The sequence below is a fragment of the Carassius auratus genome, unplaced genomic scaffold (genome assembly GCF_003368295.1).
Source record: "Carassius auratus strain Wakin unplaced genomic scaffold, ASM336829v1 scaf_tig00214714_1_2670353, whole genome shotgun sequence".
NCBI lineage: Eukaryota > Metazoa > Chordata > Actinopteri > Cypriniformes > Cyprinidae > Carassius > Carassius auratus.
The window spans coordinates 2,025,261-2,050,000 of record NW_020527778.1 but is presented as its reverse complement, the minus strand read 5'-3'; the positions used below and the strand labels follow the sequence as shown (position 1 = coordinate 2,050,000).

The 24,740-nt window shown below is 33.9% G+C and overlaps 1 protein-coding gene across 3 annotated transcripts in view; it reads right to left on the bottom strand.

Moving 5' to 3' along the window:
• The window catches only part of agap3 (ArfGAP with GTPase domain, ankyrin repeat and PH domain 3), a 142,483-nt gene that overhangs the window by 9,205 nt on the left and 108,538 nt on the right, over positions 1 to 24,740 (bottom strand). For all 3 annotated transcript variants that reach the window (XM_026258325.1, XM_026258326.1, XM_026258324.1), the window contains exons 13-16: positions 18,182 to 18,343; positions 10,452 to 10,606; positions 10,252 to 10,342; positions 9,301 to 9,523 (exon numbers count right to left, since the gene is read on the bottom strand). In XM_026258325.1, the coding sequence (XP_026114110.1) occupies positions 9,301 to 9,523; positions 10,252 to 10,342; positions 10,452 to 10,606; positions 18,182 to 18,343 (631 nt within the window). The remainder of the gene's footprint in view (positions 1 to 9,300; positions 9,524 to 10,251; positions 10,343 to 10,451; positions 10,607 to 18,181; positions 18,344 to 24,740) is intronic.

Here is a 24,740-nt window from a genome sequence, read left to right as displayed (position 1 = left end):
ATTATTGTGCATGACTGATAAGTGCGCATTATACTTAAGAAAAAAAGGCTATTATCTTTAATATCAAATTGTAATTAAAATTAATATTATTTACATAATTGTTTTTATTAAATTAATATAAATACACTTAATTATACATATTTTTGAAATATAATACTGCACTGTAAAATATATATTTGAGTGAATATATTTAAATCAAATACATCTATTTATAAAAAAAACTATTAAAAACAGAAAAATATGTTATTACAAATAAAAGGAAAACAAACAAAATTTTCTGTGGATATTATCAATTAAATGTAAATACAGTTAATTCTTTGATTATGATTTTGAATGAGTTTGAAATGAAACACACACAAACACACACGCACACACACGCACACACACACACATATATATATATATATATATATATATATATATATATATATATATATATATATATATATATATATATATATATATATATATACACACACACACAAATTCAGAATAATTATTATAACTAAAAAACTATTATTTTAATATTAATTTATATATATAATTATAACTATTTATTACAAATATATACACTAAATATATATATATATATTTATATATATATATGCACGAAATATATATATATATATATATATATATATATATATATATATATATATATATATATAATATAAACACACACACACACTATATATATATATATATATATATATATATATATATATATATATATATATTACACATAATTATAACTACGTATTGCATATATGTGTATACACATAATTATAAAGTATAAAAATATAAAAACAACATTCAAATATAATTATATTAATGATAACATGTAAATTGTAATATTAATATAATAATTCAAAGGCAAATATTACAGCCCACTTTTCACAACAAATACAGATGGATAAATGTATGGATAAATAAATTAACATTAAAGTCATGTTTTTTTGAGTCAACCTTTTAGAGAGCTTTTCTAGCATCAGCTGACCCTAATGATCTCCCAAACGGGAAACTGATTCCTGTTGCCTGGCCCAGAGAATCAGGAACAGATGAATGAACTCCAATACAGAGGAAGAGACAGCAGGCCAATTACTCAACCCACACTAAACAGCACACAGGGATTTATGAGAGGGTCCCTATGTAGTGCACACAATTGGACATGCAAGTGAAAGTGGGAGACTCATCTGAGACACAAATGACGAGGGCGTGGAGGAAGGTGCATGCCCTCTTCACCAAACGACCAATCAGAACGCAGAGCCAGGAAGTGAATGGGTTCATGGAGGTAAGAGGGGCTCAGAGGAAGGGGAACTTCTGAAGAGCCTCGCCAGCACACAAACACAAAACAACCTCCTGAAACTCTCAAAAGACACATCACACAGATCCCAACCAGCCTCCCAGCAGGGAATGAGTGTTTGTAAAGGAGAGAGAGCGAAAGAAAGAGAGGGAAGTGTTTGCAGTGAGACAGTGTCAGTGTGTAGTTCACTGTTATGAATGACGCTTCATGTACTACACACTTAACACACACAAACAGAGCTTTAATGTTTCTACAACATCTGATTTTTCAAACGTGTGCAAAAAATATTTCTAATTAACCAAACCACAAACTGAGAGTGGACTATACTACTGTTCATTAAAAACATAGGAAATTAATAATTTTATTCACCAAGAAGGCATTCAAAAGTTACAGTATAGATTTATAATGTTACAAAAGGTTTATATTTCAAATAAATGTTGTTCTTTTGAACTCTCTTTTCATTAAAGTATCCTGAAAAGAAAAATATGATGGTTTCCACAAAAATATGAAGCGGCACAGCTGTTTTCAACACTGATAATAACTGAATGAATAAATAGTAATAATGAAAATAAATAATAATGATAATAAATGAATAAATGAAAATGATAATAACAAATCAGCATAATCAAATGATTTCTGAAGAACCATGTGACACTGAAGACTGGAGTAATGATGCTGAAAATACAGCTTTAAATCACAGGAATAAATTACATTTTTAAATTTATTCAAATCGAAAATAGTTATTTTAAATTGTAATAATATTTCACAATATTTGTGTTTTTGCTGTATTTTTGACCAACAACAGCGATATTTAATAACTCACTTGCTCTTCAGGGTGCCCTATTTTCGCAATTTTTTTTTCATTAAAAATAATATTTGTAACATTAAAAAATTAATAGGCATTAAATAAAAAATATTCAACATATAAATTAAAACTGATTCATTATAAATTAGTTGAATGTGTTGTGAAGCTAAAATAGTGCCAAACATTCATTGTAGGTTCATAATGGAGACCTTATTTTCCATCTATCTATCCATCCATCCATCCATCCATCTAAAGCAGTCAATCATCTGACCATCGTAAAAATGCCGAAAAATAATGTTGAATACATTTTCTGCAGGGGGCTATGAGAGCACAAACAATACTTTGAAAAATGTACCACAAGAGAGCAAAACACATTTTCATTGCCAGAAGGGAAAAAGAAAATGCGCAACAACAAAAGCAATTCATGATGTCAAACATTTATCATTCCAGTATTTAAGTCAGCCGCTGATGTATCTACAATAACAATCAAACCTTTAGTGAAACCTCAACCTCAACGTTCACTGATGCGGAGAAATACTGTAAACTACACCATTGCTCTGTCTAATTGTACAGTTTTTTTTTTTTTACTAGTTCTTATCAAACACTATATGCCATTAAATGAGATTGTGGTGTCTAATCAACCTTGTCACATCTGTTACCATACTGTACATTACTTTATAACTGAGCTGTCAATCAAACACTAGCTCTCACCTGATTGGCTAAAACATAAAAAAACACATTAATGGAAGCAAAACAACATCTGAACCCAACACAAGAAACACAATCCCGACCGCTGAAGAACGAGAGAGAAGAGAGGACAGGTGGAAGAGGGGGAAGGAGGTTAGTGAAGTGATTCATTTGTATTAGTGCCTCTGCCCTGTGGCCAAGACGCAACGGCAAATTATTTCTGAAACAAACTGGAGGATCATCAGAGCTATAACCTGCTCTGGCCGAAGGGCACTGTGTGTGTGTGTGTGTGTGTGTGTGAGACGCACAATCGCTATCTCTTTCAGTCCAGCAACAGAAGAGCAAAGAAAAGGAGGAAAATAAAGAGTTGAGCAAATACATACACATAGATACAGATACAAATCAGTGTTATTTTAGTATCACTGAGTTTTTTTTTAATTAGTTTGTATTTTTAGAATGTTTATATTTGAATGTAAAAGTTTTATTCAATTTGTCGCGTTTCCATCATTTTTAATGATTTAAAAAATATATAATTCCTACTCATTTTGAATTCAATTTTAGTTATTTTAGCGCAGCTGATTAAACTAAATGAAAATAATAAATGTTTTTTTGCAATTAACTGACATAAAATAATTAAACAAATTTAAATAAATAAATATAGCAATAAATAGCTTTTTAAAATATTTCGTTATTTCAGTTTATTATATATTATTAAAAAAAATATTTAAATAATATATATTTTTTTTACATTTTATTAACTATAATAACCCTGATACAATACAGATATAAACACATATTTAGTGTTTCATAAGCGTACAAGTTAAACTCAAGGCTTCAATATTAGTTATACATAGTTTTAATGGAGTAAGAGCAATAATCTGACGTAGCGATCCTAATCAAAGCCAAACCTGTGTGTAAATCGTCAGCATCCCGTCTCACGAACAACTGAAGGAATTCTCTCAGTCGTGTGGCACAAGGGTGTCAGGTAATTAGAGTTGATGCCAAAACACACACAACTGCCAATTTCTAATTTAAGCTCTAAAGAGCAGACCTCTGCAGCGCCTCTATCCTCTCTACCCCTGCAAGATCGATGGCAAAACTGTGTAAATCTATCATAAGTCTATCAATCTGTTTAATAGAGTACCTACAGAGCTCCATGATCGATTGATGCTGCTCAATAATTAAAACAATATTTATAATTTCAACAGCTGGAAACACATCAGCAGACACGCATTGAGTTTCCAAGTCAAAGCTGGATTTATAATATACAATAACTGAAATCTGACTGTTTATCATCACAGTTGGAGAAAATATAATAATGTTTGACATTTCAAAGTTATGATACTAAAATAAAATATGTGCAATAAAAACATTTGAAAATCTCCGTACTATAATGTGTTTGAACAGAATAAATACAAATAATGGAAAATAAACATTTAAATACATCGACTTGTTTAAAAAGAATAAATAAAAACTAACGAAAGAAAATTTTTAAGATTTTAAACTTTTATGCGCTTTTTAAAAATACTATGATATATATATACACACACATATACATAAATATATATAAGTTTTATTATTATTATTATTGAACTTTTATAAGTGCTTGGATGGAATGAAAAAAAAAAAACCCTGTAAAATAAATATTTAATTTAATTAAATCCAAAATTTCAACCTTTCTTTAAAACTTCAACTTCTGGAGAAAAAAAAAAAAATCTAAACCGTTATATCATCAGTCTTAAGATAGTGATACAAATGTAGCTTTCATTATGATCCCACAGTGTAAGACTTTGCCACATGTGAGTATTTGTGTTTAGCTCATGGTAAAGTGTGTATGCGAGTAATCTAGAGCCCATTACAGCAGCGCATGGCTTGTGTGATGGGCTTTAAATGAGTCATCAGGGCTGTAAATGAGCTGAGAGAACACCCTCACTTGGATGTTAGTTTTCACCTCCCTGATGAGTTTTAAATCAATCCTGCCTGACTGCACGACGGTAAAACCAGCCCATTACTCAACTCACTGATGTCAAAGCACATTGTGATGATACATCTATAATTGATCGTCCAAATGACCCATTCATACCAATGAGTGAATGACCAACACTGTAAGCGTGACTCAGGAAATCTGAACTGTGTTTACTCGGACCATCTTCAGCAAAATGTAAGTTTTAAAATTTCATATATATTCAATTAAAGCTTGTATAATTTAATATGCTCAGACACATAGAATATAGCAATAATCATTTTTAAATAAAAAAAGAGTTTCTGTTTGACAAACACACCACACACACACACAGACACACACACACACACACACACACACACCCCCCTCTCTCTCTCTCTCTCTCTCTCTCTCTCTCTATATATATATATATATATATATAAATACAAAATATTATAAACGATTATTACTATATTAATTCTTATATTCTCTAGGGAACAATTTATTTTATGAGAACTGGCACTTAAAATTAGTTAATAATTTTGTAATAATATTAAGGATTATTAACGTTAACTAAAACTATTAAAACATTTTTCATAATTGTTATTAAGCTTTAATAAAAAATACATTAAATTTAAAATTAAATTAATAAAAAATATAAAACATTTGAACTAAATTGAAATGTTGCTTTGACAAATAATTGTAATAAGTAGAATTAAGTAGAAATAAGTAGAAGTAGAAATTACTAACTAGAAAATGTTAAACTGGAGAAAAAAAAATCAATTTAAATTTAAATGTGTTTGTGTTTGTGTGTGTATATATATATATATATATATATATATATATATGATATTATTATCAGTGTTTTTCTAGCATTAGACACACACACACACACACACACACACACACATATATATATATATATATATATATATATATATATAATAAATTATACACCAGTAATTACTGTCATGTAGTGGGAAAAAATTAACAAATGCACCCTGATGACTACATATTGAATATATGTGCACTCTGATTACACACCATGTTTCACCCATTACTTTTTGGCTGAAGAAAATCAGTTATGACGGTAATGAGATTTTTGTCCGAGCGGATGAGAGAATGAGTGAGCGAGCGAGCGAGAGAACGGGAGAAATGGAGGATGCCGTGAACCGTCAGATTCTCCTGACAATGAAAAACATTCCCTCCTCCGGCAGCGAGCCCGTCCTGACGACTGAAGTGTGAGGGGGATATCAGCATCAATAATCTTTCATCAAGTCAAAAGCACTCGGCTGCAGCCCGTCAAGCACTCAATAGATAACTGTGAGCCATCGCTCGCCGCCGAGTGAGAGAAAAGAACAGAGACAGAGAGGTGAAGCACCTCGGGTGGTGAGGAGATGCTATCTCTTTTGTAGGGCAGTTGTTACATCTTCGTTCACGGTCTCCACTGAGAGAAATCCTGTTCTTCAAAACAGCCGGTAAAAGAGTCGCGTGATAACGCGCGTCATCACTTCGACACGGCATTAGATCTGGCTTTTGTTCACATAGCGCTCGTCCCGGGTTACTTGTTACTTGGTCCCCGACCCGGGTTCTATGCCAGAATCAATCCCAGGACGTGTTTGCTTTCACACAGAAGGTGACCTGGCAATGTTCCGGCAATATGACGGGTCCAACATGCAGTGTGAAAGGGGCTCATGAGAATGATTGTTGGAAGCAAGTTTGCGAAAAGTTGGTATCTCGTGAACACCTTTACACAATCAAACATTAAAAAGTGGTATTAAAATATTTTTAATTCTGAATAGAATTTTGTCAGTGTGTTAATGTCGACCCGAGAAGTGATTGCTACTTAAGAAAGTGAACTGTCACAAGTTTGAGGTAAAATGCACTTGGGTTGTCGATGCCAAAACACTATATAAGCTGTGATAATTGAAAAGCTGTATTTAAAGTTTTTTTTATTACTGTGTTTTTGGGACTATAAAGTCGCACCTGAGTATAAGTCGCATCAGTCCAAAAACACGTCATGATGAGGAAAAAAACATATATAAGTCGCATTTATTTAGAACCAAGATCCAAGAGAAAACATTACCGTCTACAGCCACGAGAGGGCGCTCTATGTTTACAGGGGTAGACTACAGGAGCACTGAGCAGCATAGAGCGCCCTCTGGCGGCTGGAGACGGTAATATTTTCTCTTGATTAATTTGTCTTAGTTCATTTCTCTCGGTTCATGTCAAATTAATTTTGATAAATAAGTCGCACCTGACTATAAGTCGCAGGACCAGCCAAACTATGAAAAAAAGTGCGACTTATAGTCCGGAAAATACGGTATTATTTGTTATCTTTTCGTGTTCTTTTCTCAGATTGAGCTCCCTGACAATCTGACAAAAGTCAAAAAGTCAAACAAAAAAAATATTCCAACTAATGAAACATGCAAAACTATAATAACCTTGTTGCTCGGTGGTTTTCCGTTCTCAGATCTCAATAATATCGTAGTCTCTTGACATGGCCTCCTTCGGTTTAAATCGGTGGGATTTCTTTGACTTGTTTAATCATGCACTTGGCAAAAATCATAAGTTCAGTCACTGAAAAAAGTGAACTCTGCTCAATAAGCCACACCCTTTTAGGCATCATTCACATCACGTAACACTAACATGCATGATGAATTACATGCTAGATACTGTCATCCCAAATTAGATAAAGTCATAAGACAGAGTTCAGCAGCCAATGCAGCAGCATTGCAATAAATCCTGCATTATGATGCACTAGACCAAAGCGGCGCAGGCCAGGCGGTGTGGATTTATACCCTGAGGAGTGACTGATTCACCCTTCTGAGTGATGGATAGCTGTCAGAGCCATCCAGAGCTCTCAGTTTAGCCCTCAGGGGAGCGGTTTGGGACCGTAATAGTGTCCTTAATTGCCACCAAAAACACTCTTTTCTCCAGGTCATTAGACAGACTGGGAATTTGAGCGAGTGTGTCAGGCTTAAAGCGGGAAACACCTCGAGACATCGCCTGGAAGCGGAGCAGGTGAGCAGCTCCAGACAATGGTCTATGGACCCGATTATCTCCTGTAGTATCTCATCTTCTTCAAACAGCACTAATGGAGCGATGATTTGGGTGAAGACCCTCACACGATCCAGTCATTGATCATTTAAACCACACTGGCTATAATGCTTATTGAATATGCTTTCACATCCTGAAAAAAGAGCCCAATCTTCAAACACTACTTTTCACTTTCTTAAACACTTACAGCTGCCATGTTTAATGTTGACTGATTGACTGTTCGGAAAACTGATTCATAAAACATTTATAGAACAGGATTAAGTCACGATTAAGTAAAAATGGCAATTTAGGAAAAAAAAAAAAGCTCCAGGTTTGTGGTGCTTGCTTAAGAGTGGCACAATTTAGCCAAAAATTATATTATATTAATGTTATTCTAAAACAATAATAGTATAATAATAGTGCTTATTATCATCATTACTGCTATTAAATAAAAAAAAATACAAAAAAATTAGAGACTACTATTTTAATACTTCACTCTAAAAAAAAAAACAGAGTAATAATAATAATACAAATAATTTCACACTAATATTTACACTATTCTTGATTCATTTTTGAATGTTAAACAATTAAGCTTTCATTCTGGCAAAAATATGCTGGAAGATTTTAACTCTTTCCTCACCAGCATTTTTGAAAAAAGTTGCCAGCCACTTTATTTTCACTTAAATTTTATGTATATTTATATTTATATAAATACAGTATATTTTGCTGTATGATTATTTGAATATGCAATACACCAAAATAAAGATCAAAGTCTCTACTTTTTTTTAATCAATTCTTGAACATAGGTAGGTTTCATAAAAATGCATAATTTCGAGCAAAAGGCAGAGAAAATTTCTGGATAATATTCAGTACTAATATCAAAGTATAAATCCAGTAAATAGCTTCCTTCAAAACCTCCAAAGCTTGCACAGACATATTCCGCTTCCTGGAGCAACATTTTAATCCATAACATTATGTGGTTTTTTTATATATATATATGCAGTCTGTTGCTAATGATCGCGTCATTTTTAATATCCATCTGTTTACATAAGAGATCGCTTGTTTCTCTCTCCGGTTCACGTGTGTTTTTGTTCGGGAGGTTTTGTACTCGTTCAGAAGATGTGTAATAGCGCCCCTAGTGTATAACAGTGAAAACACAATACATAAAAACTTGTCAGTTGCGGGGAAGCGTTGTCTTCAAAATGATAACTCGTCAATGGAGGGAAAAGAGTTAAAGAGTCTATTTGGTTGAAAATAAGCACTTATTGCGTTATCAAATGCACATTATAAGTGACACAAACTCCCACGTTTATTGTAAACCCAGAGATTCTGAGACACTGAAAACACCAGATCATGAACTGCTCACGTGTAAAACAACACAGTGCCACATTTCACTCTTGAACATGTAGTGCATATATAAGCCTTTGAAATTTGTTTTTAAACTTGTGCAAAATAAAAAATAAAGTTGCTAGCAAAACTTGATTTTTTTGAGCTAGCAGCTAATGCTGTGGACAGTTGACCCACCTGGTGCTGTCCACCCCAGGTTTGGTGTATCCTTCCACACAGCCCTCCCATACACTGTTGGCCATGGCGTTCCCGATGGCCGTCATCACCATGCTGAGCTCCACAGGCCAGTCGTCCAGGTCCAGAGACCGTACGCGGGACAGATGGGTGCCCAGGTTCCTGTGCATCCCGGAGCACTCGATACAGATCAGAGCGCCGAGGTTCAGACTGGCCCAGTCCGGATCTGAGAGACAGTTACATTTCAGTTTCCCAAAACCAATATTGCATTTTATGTAATTCAAACTCTGACATGCTTGATTGCGTGTGGTCTGATGGGTCATTTTCAGCAATCATTATGCCATAAACCACTAGTATTCCAAGTGTAAAAATGTGGAAGAAACTATCCAACAAAAAAAAAAGAAAAAGAATTGTCTGAAAATTTTAAAATTAATTTCTACATATTTAAAAATATATATTTGTATTATTTTAAAGTGTGTGAATCCACCCCAAAAAGTGTCCGAAAACGTATTTTTATTAATTTTACATTTTGTTATTTTTAATTATGTTTTATTATTTTAATGTGAGTGAAACTACGCAACAAAACGTCGAACAATTATTTATTATTTTTATATTATTTGTATTATAAGTGGGTGAAACTACCCAACAAAAATAGAAAAATGTCTTAAAAGTTATTTATTTTAAATTAAACGATCAAAGTTAACGTTATTATTTTTAATTATTTTATTTTCTATTATTTTAATGTGGGTGAAACTACCCAACAAAAAATAAAAACCTTTTTTTATTAAATTATTAAACATTTTATTTTACATTATTTTTTATTATTATTGTTTTAAAGTACTTCATCACATTATATCTCATGACACTACAAAGCAAAGCAAAGGAAAAGACAAACATACGATAGAATGTCTAATAAAAGGAATCTAGCTTCATGTCCAGAGATGTTTTACTCACTGGGAGCGTCACAGTCTGCACAGAAGCTGTTTCCCCTCATGTTCCTGATGGACTGGATGGTCACTGCATCACTCTGGCTTCCTAATCGAGACTATGTGGCATAATAATTCAGATAGCACAGTTTGAAAAGAGCAGAAGGGTACATATAAGGCATATTCATCTATTTCCACAGTATCTAAATAAACATAATATCATCTTACCTTGTTCTTGCTGCTCTCACAGCACTGTAGGCTGGCAAATATCTGGCTCTCGATGGCCTGAACCCAGAGCTCTCTCTCCTCATACGTGGACGCCACAAAGTGCCACATCTGACCCGTCAGGGACACAATGATGAACTCAAACGACTCCTCTTGCTCTGAAACACACCAAACGGGAGATGAGTTCGGACACAGAGTGATTGTTCAAATCGTTAAAGAGCATGTCTGATATACTGACAGATGTAAAAAATGAATGAAATTGCAGATTAAAGAAACAAAAACATACATTTCCAAGTTCGAGATCATCTTCACTGAAGGCTGAAAATACAAACATTTAAATGGCTAGTATCCAAGGTGCATTATGGGTATCTGCGATTAGTGTCAGTTTCTGTTGTTCATCAGCATGGTACAATCCAAGTGAATAAAAAGGTAAATGCATTCATGAGAGTACTTATCTCATTACCAGCGAAGACTCATTATTATTGCAGCTAATGTGGGTTAATCATTCTGGTCACAGTCATTTCCACATCCCAAAAACACACGCGAGGTACTGCAATGTTTCTACTGAGCTCAACTGAGGGGCGAGAGGTGAAAAACACACCATCATTTCTGCAATTTGCACGATTACTTTGACATGTACGTGAAAACTGTAAATGATCATTAGCACATTACTGAGGTCTCACGTTTAGAGAAATGATCATGAATTATCAAGGTCATGTGCAAACCCAAGGTTTTCATTTTATTTTTATTTTATATTTTTTGGAAAATATACATATATTTAATAGGGTTGGTAAGGATACAATACAATAAAATACTCAACTATACTGTAATGTAATACAATACAATATAATAATGATCATTAGCACATTAATAAGGTCCAATTTTTTCAATATTTAATTAATAGGAAAATAAAATAAAATAAAATATGATATATTATAATAAAATAACATACATAATGTAATGTAATGATGATCATTAGCACATCAATAAGGTCAATTTTTTTCCATATTTTAAATAAAATAATAATCATTAGCACACTATTACGGTTAAATTTAATTACATAAATCAAATTATCAAAAAAATAAAATAATATAATAAAATATAATATAATATAGATCATTAGCACATTTATAAGGAAAAAAATTCTAATATTTAACAGGAAAATAAAATAAAATGATATATTATAATAGAGTCAATTTTTTTCAGTATTTAAAATAAAATAAAATAATAATTAGCACACTATTAAGGTCAAATTGTGAAATAATATATAAAAATATAATAAAAAAAGAATATGAATATAAACCTTTCACTATTATAAACTATATTACATAAACTCATTTATATCCATATTATTCTTATTATATTATTATTTAATGCATTTAATACCTAATTTTTGGATTTTACAAATGAAAGCTACTTTTTCACATTTATCTGGAACTTAATGGATATAAAACCAAAAGATAAGCTTATTCATAACAAATGAAGATGAATTGGTACATTGTAGAAACAAAACTTTCAAGTCTGCCATCTCTAAATAAAAACTACACGCATGATTTTAAAATCAGAAGTAAAGTTAAGCATGATTTATTATCTTGAATGTAAAGCATATAGATCTGGATCTCCAATAATCTGCATATGATGTCCCGAACACATGCATACGATTGTCAAAGACTCCCATTCCCTTGAGCAGAGCATATGGCCTCAAGCGAACGGCGACAATCCAATTAGTTTGACACCCTCCTCAATTATCTGATTTATTCACGGGACTCGACTCCAGGTCAGAGATCAATACAGAGACAGCAGCTTTGTGTCTAAATCAAGGACTAAAGGGTGAAGGTCTGTCGCCCCAGTTGATCTCTCTCCTTTGTTTACATTTCATGCTGCTTTTTGCTGGAAATCAACCACAAATATAACACAGGATGCACAATACACATGGATAAATGTGTTGCACAAAGATCTCTGGAACTACTTTAGCAGTATTTTCCCGAATGTGATCAAAATAAGGGAACATGTTTCATTTTTAGCACAAATCAAAGCAAAAGTAAATATTTACTTCTGATTTTAGTACAAACATCTTTCTTGAATGCATATGTTTTGTATTTTAGTATCACAGAAGGGAATATATATATATATATATATATATATATATATATATATATATATATATATATATATATAAACATTTCTAATGTCAGCAGCTTGAAACCATGGAGAATAAAAGCTAAGCAAAATTCATTTTGTGCATTAGTTATCAAACAGCATACAAAATAACTGTGCGTGTGTGTGTGTGTACATTTATTTACACTTAAAAGTAAAGCAATTAAAAGTACAAAAGACGTTAACTCTTTGTGAAACTAGACAAATATTACCTTAACTAGACAAAAGTTTGAACACTTGACTGAATTTATACTATCATCTTAAAATGTAACCATTGTGATATTATTTTGGTAAAAATTTAAATAAATAAATAAATAAATAAACAAATAAAACAATTTATTAATTAATTAAGAATAAATTAAATAAGAATAAAATAAAAATATTAATTAAATAGATTTTTGAATTTATAATATCATCTTAAAATGTAATCATTGTGATATTATTTTGGTAAAAATGTTAATAAATGAATAAATAAAATAAATAAAATAAATAAAATAAATAAAATAAATAAATAATTAATTAATTAACTAATTAAGAATAAATTAAATAAGAATAAAATAAAAATGTTAATTAAATTATAATTTTTTTTTAAATGCTTACTTTAAAAATTTTACATTTGGAGGAAAAACATGTCAACAAATGTGTCAAAACTTTATAAAAGAATCCCAGGATGCACTGCAGCTGGTTGAGTGAATGTCCACAATAATCAGAATCTTGACAAAGAAGCAGCTCAAATAAAAGAGAGTTTTTTTTAAATACGAGTTTTAATTAGATTAACATTTGTTGGTTGTTCCCATACGTTCATGAGCATTATTTCATAGTACTGATGAATTTATCTTATTCTAAAACAAGAAAAATGTCCCAAATATATGAGTGCAGTGAAGGTCTGAGAGAATAAAAGTGATTTTTTTTTAACTAAAACAAATTACTCAAAGACTCTGAGTTCTGTTGATATAAAATGTGCAATAACACCAGCTCCCAATCAGCCACTGGTGCTCAGAAATGAGCAGTAATGAGACGAATACATCCAGTTAAAATCCAATCTGAGGGACTGGAGGCAAAGAGGGCAGAAACAACTTACCTTAATTAATACGCTACAATAAAAGAAAGATAACAACATCTAAAAGCAGTCTTTCTCTCCTCCTCTCCTCCTGGCAATTGCCATCTTTCACTCATGTTTCTATTAATACCACAGACACATTCAGACACACAAATTATTTCAGCATACATGCTAATGTTCAAAAACGTATGATTTTTTAAATGTTTTTGAACGCTAGGATCTTCACCCCAAAGGCTTCATTTATTTGATTAAAAATAGTCAAAACACTAATATTTTTAAATATGGCTATAATCTAAAATAGTGGTTTTCTATTTAAATGTATTTTTAAAAGTTATTCCTGTGATCAAAAAACTGTATTTTCAGCATCATTCCTCCAGTCTTCAGTGTCACATGATCCTTCAGAAATATTTATAATATGCTGATTTGCTGCTCAAGAAACATTTCTAATTATTATCAATGTTGAAAACAGTTGTGCTTTATATGCTTTTATATGCTTAATATTTTTGTGGAAACCATGAAAAATGTCTTCAGGATTCATTAATTTATAGAAAGTTCAAAAGAAGAAATTACATTAAAATGTAATATATATAAGACATAATAATAATAATAATAATAATAATAATAATAATAATAATAATAATGAGATTAGATCATTAAAATGTGAAAATGTATTTAAAATGTAATAAGTTAAATTAAATTAGATGAATATATTTAATATTTAAATGCATTAAATGTATTTATATTTAAATATCAGCTTTAAATATTATTTAAATAATGCAATAATTTAATTTAAATATAATTGTAGTAATAGCTGTTTAATGAATAGAAAGATCAAAAGAATAGCATTTATTTGAAATAGAAACCTTTTTATAACCATAAATGTCTCTACTATCACTTCCGATCAGTTGAATGCACCTTGCTTAAAAACAGTAGTCGTTTCTTTAAAAAAAAAAAAACAAGGGTGGGACTTGATTGCACCCATCAGGAATAACTATATATATATATACATATATATATATATATATATATAAAATATGTACTGAAAAATCTTGCACCAGTAACCTTTATTGAAACACTTGATAAAGTCGATTTGGTCTTTAAAGTGAGATCTACTTCTGAAACATGAATAAACAAAAAATCTAAGCAAATTAGCACGGAGAGTGAGAGCGAAGGAGAGGCAAAGGAACTGCCAACATTTGCTCAAGTGCATCCCATCTAATGGAAACAGATGCTTCTAGTCCAAACACCCTCTGGGTCACACGCCTGCTCCAGGACCACATCTGGAGCTGCCAGTGTGACCCGATTGCTATTCTGTCAGAGCACACGGCCGCGCGGCCACAGATTCATCAAATCAGCCGCAAGGGGTTCAAATGAAGGTGTGTGTGTGTGTGTTTGTGTGTTGCTTTACAAACTCCAATAGGTGACAATCTTGAACCCAACACATGAGTTCTAGTACACTAAACAGGTCTGGGCCTATAGAGATGCTAGCTGGTGTCTAAAAATCACCAGGCAGCTGGGAGGAACCAGACCTGCCTGTGCCATCTGTAAATGTCAGCGGCGGCGTTTGCTCATTTTACACTTCATTAAAGGCAATATTCCTAACCTGTATTAGAGCAATCAGCACGCGCCCATTACTGACACGGGCCTGGGGGGATACGGGCCAAACACAGAGGAGGGGAGAACACACTCACCGTCTCCATCAGACACACACACACACACACTCGACACTTCAAACTATGAACTGAAGCTAAATGCAGACATAAACACTCCCCAACAATGATCTGATGTTCATGAATTTACAAATATATCCATGCAGTCTCATTTGGCTTCTTTAAAAGGTCTTACAGAGACACAGAGCTTCAAGGAACCAACAGCACTCGTCCAAAAACACACAATGCTTATTTGCTGCTGTAAGTGTATTTATCAGCCTGAAGGATCAAACAAGCAATCCCACCTGGACATCATATCAGTATAAATACTATATATTTATAGATTTCGAAGTAAAAAAAAGAAAAAGATAGGACTAAATACTTTGTTTTTAGGGCAAAGGTGAATCACGAGTCTGATTAGGCCTTCATTTGTTATTATCAGAGATCGTTCAATATTGCTTTTTTATATACTGATTATTTATATGTTCAGATAAATAATGTTCTGATAATCGATATGCAGAGCCAATTTAAATAGTTTGAAATTGTTTATTGTTTTATTTTCTCTGCCACAATATTAACTAAATGTTCATTAGATTACAAAAAAAACAATTAAAATAAATTGTCGAAATATTTAACATTTAAATACATGAATACATACATAAGACATAATAATAATAATAATAATAATGAGATTAGATAATTAAAATGTAAATGTATTTAAAATGTAAATAAATTGGCAGAAATAACAATAATTATTAGATTAGATGAATATATTTAATATTGAAATACATTAAAATGTAATAATAAAAAAAGAAAAAATTATATATATATATAAGCTTTAAATATTTTATAATTTTAAATATATCAAAATTTTATTTAAATGTAATGCAATAATCATCATAACCACCACTAGTAATAATATCTATCATTATATTTAAATGTAATTATTTAATTAATACATTTTAATATATTTAAATGTTAAGATAATGCTTATTATTAAAAAAGTTGAGTAATTATCCAAATTTACATAATTTGTAATCCACATTTTTAAAACTACGCTATAACAAATTCAGTTCAGTCTAATTTAATATTACATTTGATTTTCTTTTCTTTTAAGAAGAAAAGCAAGTGTGTAATGAGTGTGCAGCTTTATCTAAACTACACATAAAAGATAAATAGATTTGTAGAAACTGAAAGTTTCCCAAAGAAGCCCAGATTAATCAAGCAGATCTCTTTCCTGTACAGGAGTGAAGAGAAAGGTATTAAAGCTCCTGTCAGTCCCTGGATCATCTTTAAAACACATCTGAGATCATAACACCGCCACACATTCAGCAGGAACGAAGGAGATGCTCCACTGAAGCTGATGTACAGGAAATAAAGACCTGTTTTCTGCTGGATTCAACTCAATCTCAGGCTCTCAACAGTTTAAATGGTCAAGGCCTGCTTGAATCAAAAGGACCGATTCAAAAGACTGAACTGATTAGCTCAAATGAATCAGCAATGCACACTTTTCCCTCTAACAATTCCTTTAGTTGTCCAAGCAGATCTTAATTGTGGATGGTCACGTAAAACTACCAGCTGGCCGAGACCATTTCTGAATCAGCGCTGTAAAAAAATCTTCAAGACACTTCCCAGAGACGTTCGCTCATGAAGCAAAGCACGACAAAGTTGCCTCACCTTCTTCAAGAGCGACAGCACATTTGATTTATGATGCTTCACAACAGCTAAAATTCGATTTCTGCCAGCATTCGCCGCTTCTGATTGCCTCGTAAATGAGATAAACTGATAGCAATTTATTCAAGGATCCAAGCGCCCCCCCCATCTCTCCCACTCCTCTGCCTTCAGCAGATACCACTTGCTCCATGTGACTGATTCTCATACTTAAACAATATGTCTGTATTCTGCATGCACTCACCAGAACAGACAAGCACGCACTAATAAAACCTTTCAGAGACTGTACAGAGGCAAAACCGACGTTCATGAAGGAAACTGCATCCGCACACACATTCAGCCGCTGCTATTCTGCCAGATGACCAAGCCAAGCTTAAGAAAATCTGAGGTTAGACCTCGTACTCTTGAGGAGCTGTCTGCGTAATGAGACCGAACGAGCGCTAAGAACGTCTTTAACTCACGCTGCAATGGGGAATGACCACGTTTGCGATCCCTTGAGCTTGTAATGTCATCCATACGCATTTTAAAACTAATAAAACAGTCACAATTATGGCACTGGATCATTTGATGCGATTCCAACTCATGTAAAAACAAAATTAAACTAAAATAAATGTTAACAGAGTCTGACTTTAGACCACCTACAGACATGTATTTATCATTTAATGCTCAATTATGGTCGTTTTGGGACTTCAGAGATGTACACTGGCTCTAGGTGGATTTATAAACTGGTTAAAAAAATAAATATATATATATTTTAGGAAGTGTCTGTCTCTACATCATTGATGGACAGCGTCCATCTACTTGATGGATTTGGCCTATCGGCAACAAAACAGGGAAGTGCTTTTGTTTCCTCAATAACAACCAATTAGGAGACTGTATTTGTCAATGGGACGGGCAATGAAACCCAAGTGGTCTTCTCTGTTGCATGTGGCACAGAACAATGGATCAAATGGAAGCATTTTCTAATTCAGAAAGAGATTCATTTATTTTACTAGCCACATGCCAATTGGACATTTTTTTTGATAGCATTATATCACTAAAACAGACCTATAACTGCTGAAACAGTTATCGATGGCCAGAAACTACTGGTGTTTGTGTTGATTTGTTACCAGTGAGACAGTGAGATACAGGGGATATGGTACGTGGTAATTTTTTGTACGAATAACGCAAACTGGTACAGTTTTGCGCTCCTTTACCTTCATTCCCTGCAGAAAGGCCGTCCGGTTTGGTGATGCCTGTGCTCTTTTTCCGTCTGTGTTTCTTGCGGTTGGCGTGAGGTGATGGTGGAGGCTCAAGTTTGGGACTGGTGGCGCTGCTCATGCCAGGGGCGGAGCTGAGAGGATCTGCCATCCCATTGGCTGAAGGAAGAAAAACAGACATGAAGTTAAACCAATAAGGAACCTGATAACCTGAAATCCTTACAGTCGAATGAGTCAAATTCTACAAACATTTTTGAAACTTTCTTTTCTAAGATTTCTTATTTTATTGAACTTTATATAAACTAGGTATTTTAGTGCCTTGGTTACCCACTTCTACCACATTTTACAGAACAAGTGAAGATCCACAGCCACTCAGGCAACACCTCCGTTTCACCTCTATTAGCCTGACGAGAAGGGGACGTGCACGTGAGTAACAAATGATGATTTGCTGTTGCCCGAGGACCAACGCTGTAATGGGAGACGCCACCCGAACACAAAAGAGGTTTGATTGGGTGTAAGGTGATTTTATAGAAGTGATATTAACCTGCTGCTCCACGCTAGTGTGTTTCTGTGACACGGCAAGAAAAGGGGGTTGGCCAGTAGGGAAGCCACGGCCATCTTTCTGAGCTTCATGACACTTCGACATCATTTTTGGGCGCCCTCGGGACACTATTAGCCACAACCCCCCGACCAGCCCAGGGGCAGAAGGGCCTGGCAGAGTGGACCCCTTATAGTTAGCGAAGAGCCCTCAGAAACACACATGTGGGAAGCCTCCTCCATTGTCTAGGCATCAAAAACTCATTGTAGTGTTGCAAACTCCATTCATCTCTAAAGGCCTGGGGTGTATAAGAGTCTGAGCGCGTGCAAGTGTGTGTGTGTGTGTGTGTGTGTGTGCGCGACGCGCTCGGGTCTGGGAGTGTCTGAAACCCACAGAGCCAAATAACGCATATTCTAATGGCACCAACAACCATTAGCCTGTGTAGAACATTAGGTGTAATTTGGGGGTTTACCTTGAGGGATCGCGAGGCTAGCGTGCTCTTTAAAGAGAGAGAGATGGAGAACACGCGGGGGGTACAGGAGGATAAACGACAGCCACCCGATCCGCTGTAGGCACCGAGGACTTTAGCGTGTAGCTAATGCTACCTTTAACACTTCGGTTTCCCTCCGTACGGTGACTGTTTCATTTGGTGAACCGATGCGATTTGTTGTTTCATTGATAAGATGCAGTTAATAATTATGATTGAGGCGTTTAATAAGAACAGCTTGGTAATGAATAAATGATGAAGTGGAGGATTACTCAAATGCACTGTGGGATTTGAGTTTAATTACACATGGCAAGAAACAAATTAGAGGGTTTAACAATTAGCCTCGTTACACAATTACAATAATTCTCAATCAATATTGTTGCTTTATCTTTATCAAAGACGCGCAAGAAAGATTTGTTCTCATTATAATGTCACTGGTTTCTGGATATGACATTAATTTAGTTTTTTTTTTTATCAAGTGTCAAGATTATAGGTTTAAAAGTATACATTTATATTTTAATTCATATGGGAAATTGTAGTTATTAAAGCCCTTAAAAAATATTTACTTTTCACATTAGTTAATTGTAAATGATTAACTATTGAATTTTAAGTAAATATAAATACACTTTTTTACAAAACACACACACAAACAAATATATATAATCATATAAAATGCATTAAATATACAATTATATCATTCTAATAAAATAATATAACAAAATTGTTGGTTGTAACTTTGGTACTAACTTGACAAAAAATTATTAAATCAAATATACTACCAATAATAATTTTATAGTATTTTGTTTTATTATATATATATATAAAAAAAATCAATAATAAATAAAATATTTTTTTTTTAGTGTGTGTGTGTGTGTGTGTCTAATTACATTCATAAATGTATACATAATAATATTATTAAATTTATTTAAAAAAAATGCAGTGCAAATGTTAAAACAATATAACTATTGTTCATAGTAACTAAATGATTTAAAATTGATTATACATTATTAGACATCATATAATATTAAACAACACCTCAATGGTGCTCTAGCACAGAACCAGCACTTAAGGCCGCATTCTTTTCCCAAGATCACCGTGTTTACCGTGAGAACCGTTTAAGTGCTACAAAGCAGATATAGTGATATGAGCTCGCTGGAAACACGGCAGGTTGGCAGTTGATGCTTCATCACTGACTCCGTGTTCACCATTGATATTCATGACTTTAAGAGTCTGCCCTCCCTCCCTCATATGAATGGCGGAGCGGCGCTCCCAGCTGCCACACACGTTGTGGCAGGGACGCAAACGTCTGTTTCAATTTCTACACTCCTCTTCCCAACAGCCCCCCTGGGACCAATCATTAGCTACAGCAGACAGCTGGGGGTACAGGGCTTCTGAGAAAACGGTTCACACACTACACACATGTAGAAGCCCTCGCACATACAAACACACACACACACACTCTCAGTGATGAGCGCCCATCTCCGGCTGTGACAGCAGTGGCATTGTGTGTCTAGGTTGAGGTTAACAGTGAAGGGCTGCCCTTGTCCCTCACACCAGACCTCAGATCAACCATCTGAACGTTTGTTTACCCAATCAACACTAAACCAAAAAGTACCATGGTAGAGCGATGACAATAGAATGATAGCTAGTTACAAATGGCATGGTGCTCTGAGTTATACCATAGATCTGAATAAAACTGATTATTATGGTACTTTGATCATTTTCATTTGAACTACTTTTTTTTTCTCTATTATAGTTTAGATGTAGATACTGTGATCCATTGATCTGAATCTTTTCTGTATCTCATGCCTAAGGGATATGTATCTTTGACTCTTTCATTATTTTTTTTCCCCCTACTTCTATATATTTGATTATATCATAAAGTTGTTCCCTTTTTGGACATCAAGTTTGTTAGTGTATGCTTTATGTATAATAATATAATAAAAATGTATTATATACATACAGTATAGTATCGTATAGAGACTTATGAACAGTAAATGTATTATATATATTATTATTATTGCTATTGTAGAAAAAATAAATGTATATTTTAATATTTCATTTGATATAATATGATTTTAAAATAATACACATGCACATGCATTTGTGAACATCATTCTGACTTAGATTTTTGCTAATAATAAATTGCTTTTCACCAAAATATATGAAAAGTTTTCTAATACATATGCTTGGTGTGAAATTATTACAAACATATTTTAAAATGTAATACAATATGAATAAAACACTTTCTTTGAAAAGAATTAACACTTATTTTCATTAAACATAATTAAATTGGTGAAAACGGGATACATTTTATGTAAATATGTAACAATATTGATATATTTATTATTTAACAATTTGTTTTTCAAGATAGAGTCTATGAAATCTATGACAAACGAATAAGCAAAAGTTAACTTGTATTAAGACACAGTCATTAAGAACAATTCTTAATATCTTAGGCAGTTTTGCTAAAGGTTAATTTATTTTAGCTGGAAAAAAAGCCCAAAAAGTCTCTCTTGAAACTTAAGAAGTTTGAGGTGAGGTAAGTTGAAGAATGCAAGGGACGTGAATGCATTTACAGCGTAATCTGGGCTTATCTGGAACGGCTCTTCAGGTAGCAGCAGGAAATAAGGTGGTCAGCTAACCTGTGATTAGCAAGCGTTAGCGTCCCCACAGGAAATGGCACTTAACACCGCGGTTCTGGAGACGAGGGCTGTGGTTGAGCATGGGAAGATTGGAGGGTGTGAATCATTTTTTCCTCCAGTTGTACATGTGGAGAAAGTGTGATTTCTCGCAGTAGCTAATTCGAGAGCATGGACGGTAATTTTGCAAGGAAGACGGTGACGCCCCCCTCCCTCCACTCCTACCCCTTGACACGGCAGCCTTGTGAGCAACCCCCATCCGTAATCAATGCCAATATCTGCAATTAATGCTGTAAAAAGTGTGCAGAACACAATCACTACTTCCTTCTTATTATTGTCAATTAGAGAGCGCTAATCAAGGCATGGGTAGCACACGCCGCTGCTCTCTCCAAACGAAATGTCAAACTTCATTACAACCAAGAGCGAGAATCAAACTCCCTGCACTCGCTGCCTACTCGAGCTCCGCAGGGGAGAAGTCTTCTCCGCCCCGAACTATGGCAGATTGCAGATTAGCGCCAAACCGCTAGACTACCTCAGCTGCTGCACGCTAATCTACAGGCTAACTGAATGTAGCCTCATCACGTTTTATTGTGATAATTCCATTAACATGAGGATTCAATGCATAAAATGATCAGCAGAGAGAAAAACCTCCAGGAAACTGCATAGCAACAAGCTATCAGCTATCAGAATAAATATGTAAATACAGATTCTATCCATGAAATAATCAGAAAATCACCTTGCACTCACCCTAGCAACTACTTAGCAAACGCTTAGAACACACGAGCAACTACATAGTAACATGCTATCAACTAATTTAAACAAATGCACAAATGAGGATGATATGCCTACAATGATCAACGGAGTAAGACATCTACCTAGCAAAAACCCAGAACACCTTAGCAATGCCCTAGCAACCAGCTTTAACACCCTAGCAACCACATTTTCAAAAACTGTAAAAACCGAAACATTATACTAATAATAATAATAAAAAAATCCTATAAAACCGTACAAAACATTAGAAAAATTAAAACACACTAGATAATTAAGAGATATTTTAAACCTTCTGAGAATACAATTCTAACACACACACACACACACACACACACACACATGTTTGTTTTTGTGAAAAGTGGGGACTTCCCACAGGTGCAATGTTTTTTATTCTGTACAAACTGTATATTCTATGGCCCTACACCTAACCCTAACCCTCACAGGAACCTTTCTGCATTTTTACTTTCTCAAAAAAACTCATTCTGTATGATTTATAAGCGTTTTGAAAAATGGGGACATGGGTTATGTCCTCATAAGTCACCCTCTCCTTGTAATACCTGTGTCATACCCATGTCATTATACACACACACACACACAGGGATGTGTAGCACAGCTATAACTAAGAGTGCAGATTTAATCAGCAGAATCAGTATTCAGAAGCTGTAGCTTATCCAGAGCAGAGAACAACACTCACATCATATGGAAATAGTTACTGTTTGAGAACATTATCCATCTACCGCTGCTCATCACAACAGTCCTGATCTGCTGGCTGACCTTCAACCCTTGACAAGGATAAAGGCATGACCGCGGTTTTCTTAAGATCTATTTGACTAAATAGGCATCAAAGGTGAATTTGCGTAAAACATTCTTGATGATACTCAGATACATGTTGTTCCAACCCTGCATGACTTTCAATCAGTGAGGTGTAATAATGTTTTATACTGTATGGATAAAAATCTCTTTTGTATCTTCTTTTGTACAATACGGTTCAATAGTTTGGGGTCAGAAAGATTTTGTTTTGAAAGAAATTAATACTTGTGTTCAGCAAGGTTGCATTAGATCAATAATAACATTTACAAAGAATCCTGAAAACAAAAAATGTATCAGTTCCCATAAAACTATTAAGCATCACAACGGTTTTCAACTTTGATAAGAATCAGAAATGTTTCTTGAGCAGTAGATCAGCATACTACAATGCATCACAGGAATAAATGTAATTATAAACTATATTAAAATAGAAAAGGGTTATTTATCATAACTACATGTGATTTTTCAAAAATTTTTGATTCTGAAACTGATTCACTTGTAGAATTTTAAATTGATTTTTTTAAATTGTGTGTGTGTTTTATTCTTAATTTATTTACACAAAATAGCACAGAATCAAACATTTATTGTTTATTGGCGATAACATGAACAATTATTATCTGATTATGACTGACATCAAAATAAGTAGTTAAATAGTAATGGCACCCTACTTACTAGTCAGTTGTTGGACAACTAGTTCAGCATGCACACATCCATCCCTACTCCACATGAACAGAAAGAAAACCTGCAATCTTCTACACAACAAATGAGGTTTTCTCAAGGTGTGCACTTTCCCAAGATCTCTCATATAAGACTCTATTATCTCCATTATGACCTGTAAAGCTATAATACTATCAGTAAACGCAAGAACCGAGAGGCTGATGGGTAACAGGTCATAGAGAAAATGAACCCACCAAATCCTGATACAGCTTAAAGTCAGAGTATCTGTGCTTGTGTGTGACAATAACTATTTTACACCACGGCCTAATGAAGTGCTTTGTCACACACACACACACACACACATATATACACACATATATATGCAGCTCATTCCGCGGCTACGGCCGCTTTGAGTAATTCTGCTTTAGGATGTGGAGCTGATGGGTGTAGACGGGGGGCCGATGGCGGAGCGGGGCTGAAATTGATTGTTCGACAAGCGGAGACGAGCAGAGAAGGGCGAGTATTGCGCGGCATTGTGTTCTGTCTGCGACACCGCGGGGCCACTCGACGGGGCCTCCATTTTGCTCGTAAAGAGCGCTCTTTAAACTAGCGGGGCCCCTGGGACCCTAACAGAAGGAGGGGGGGAGGAGAGTA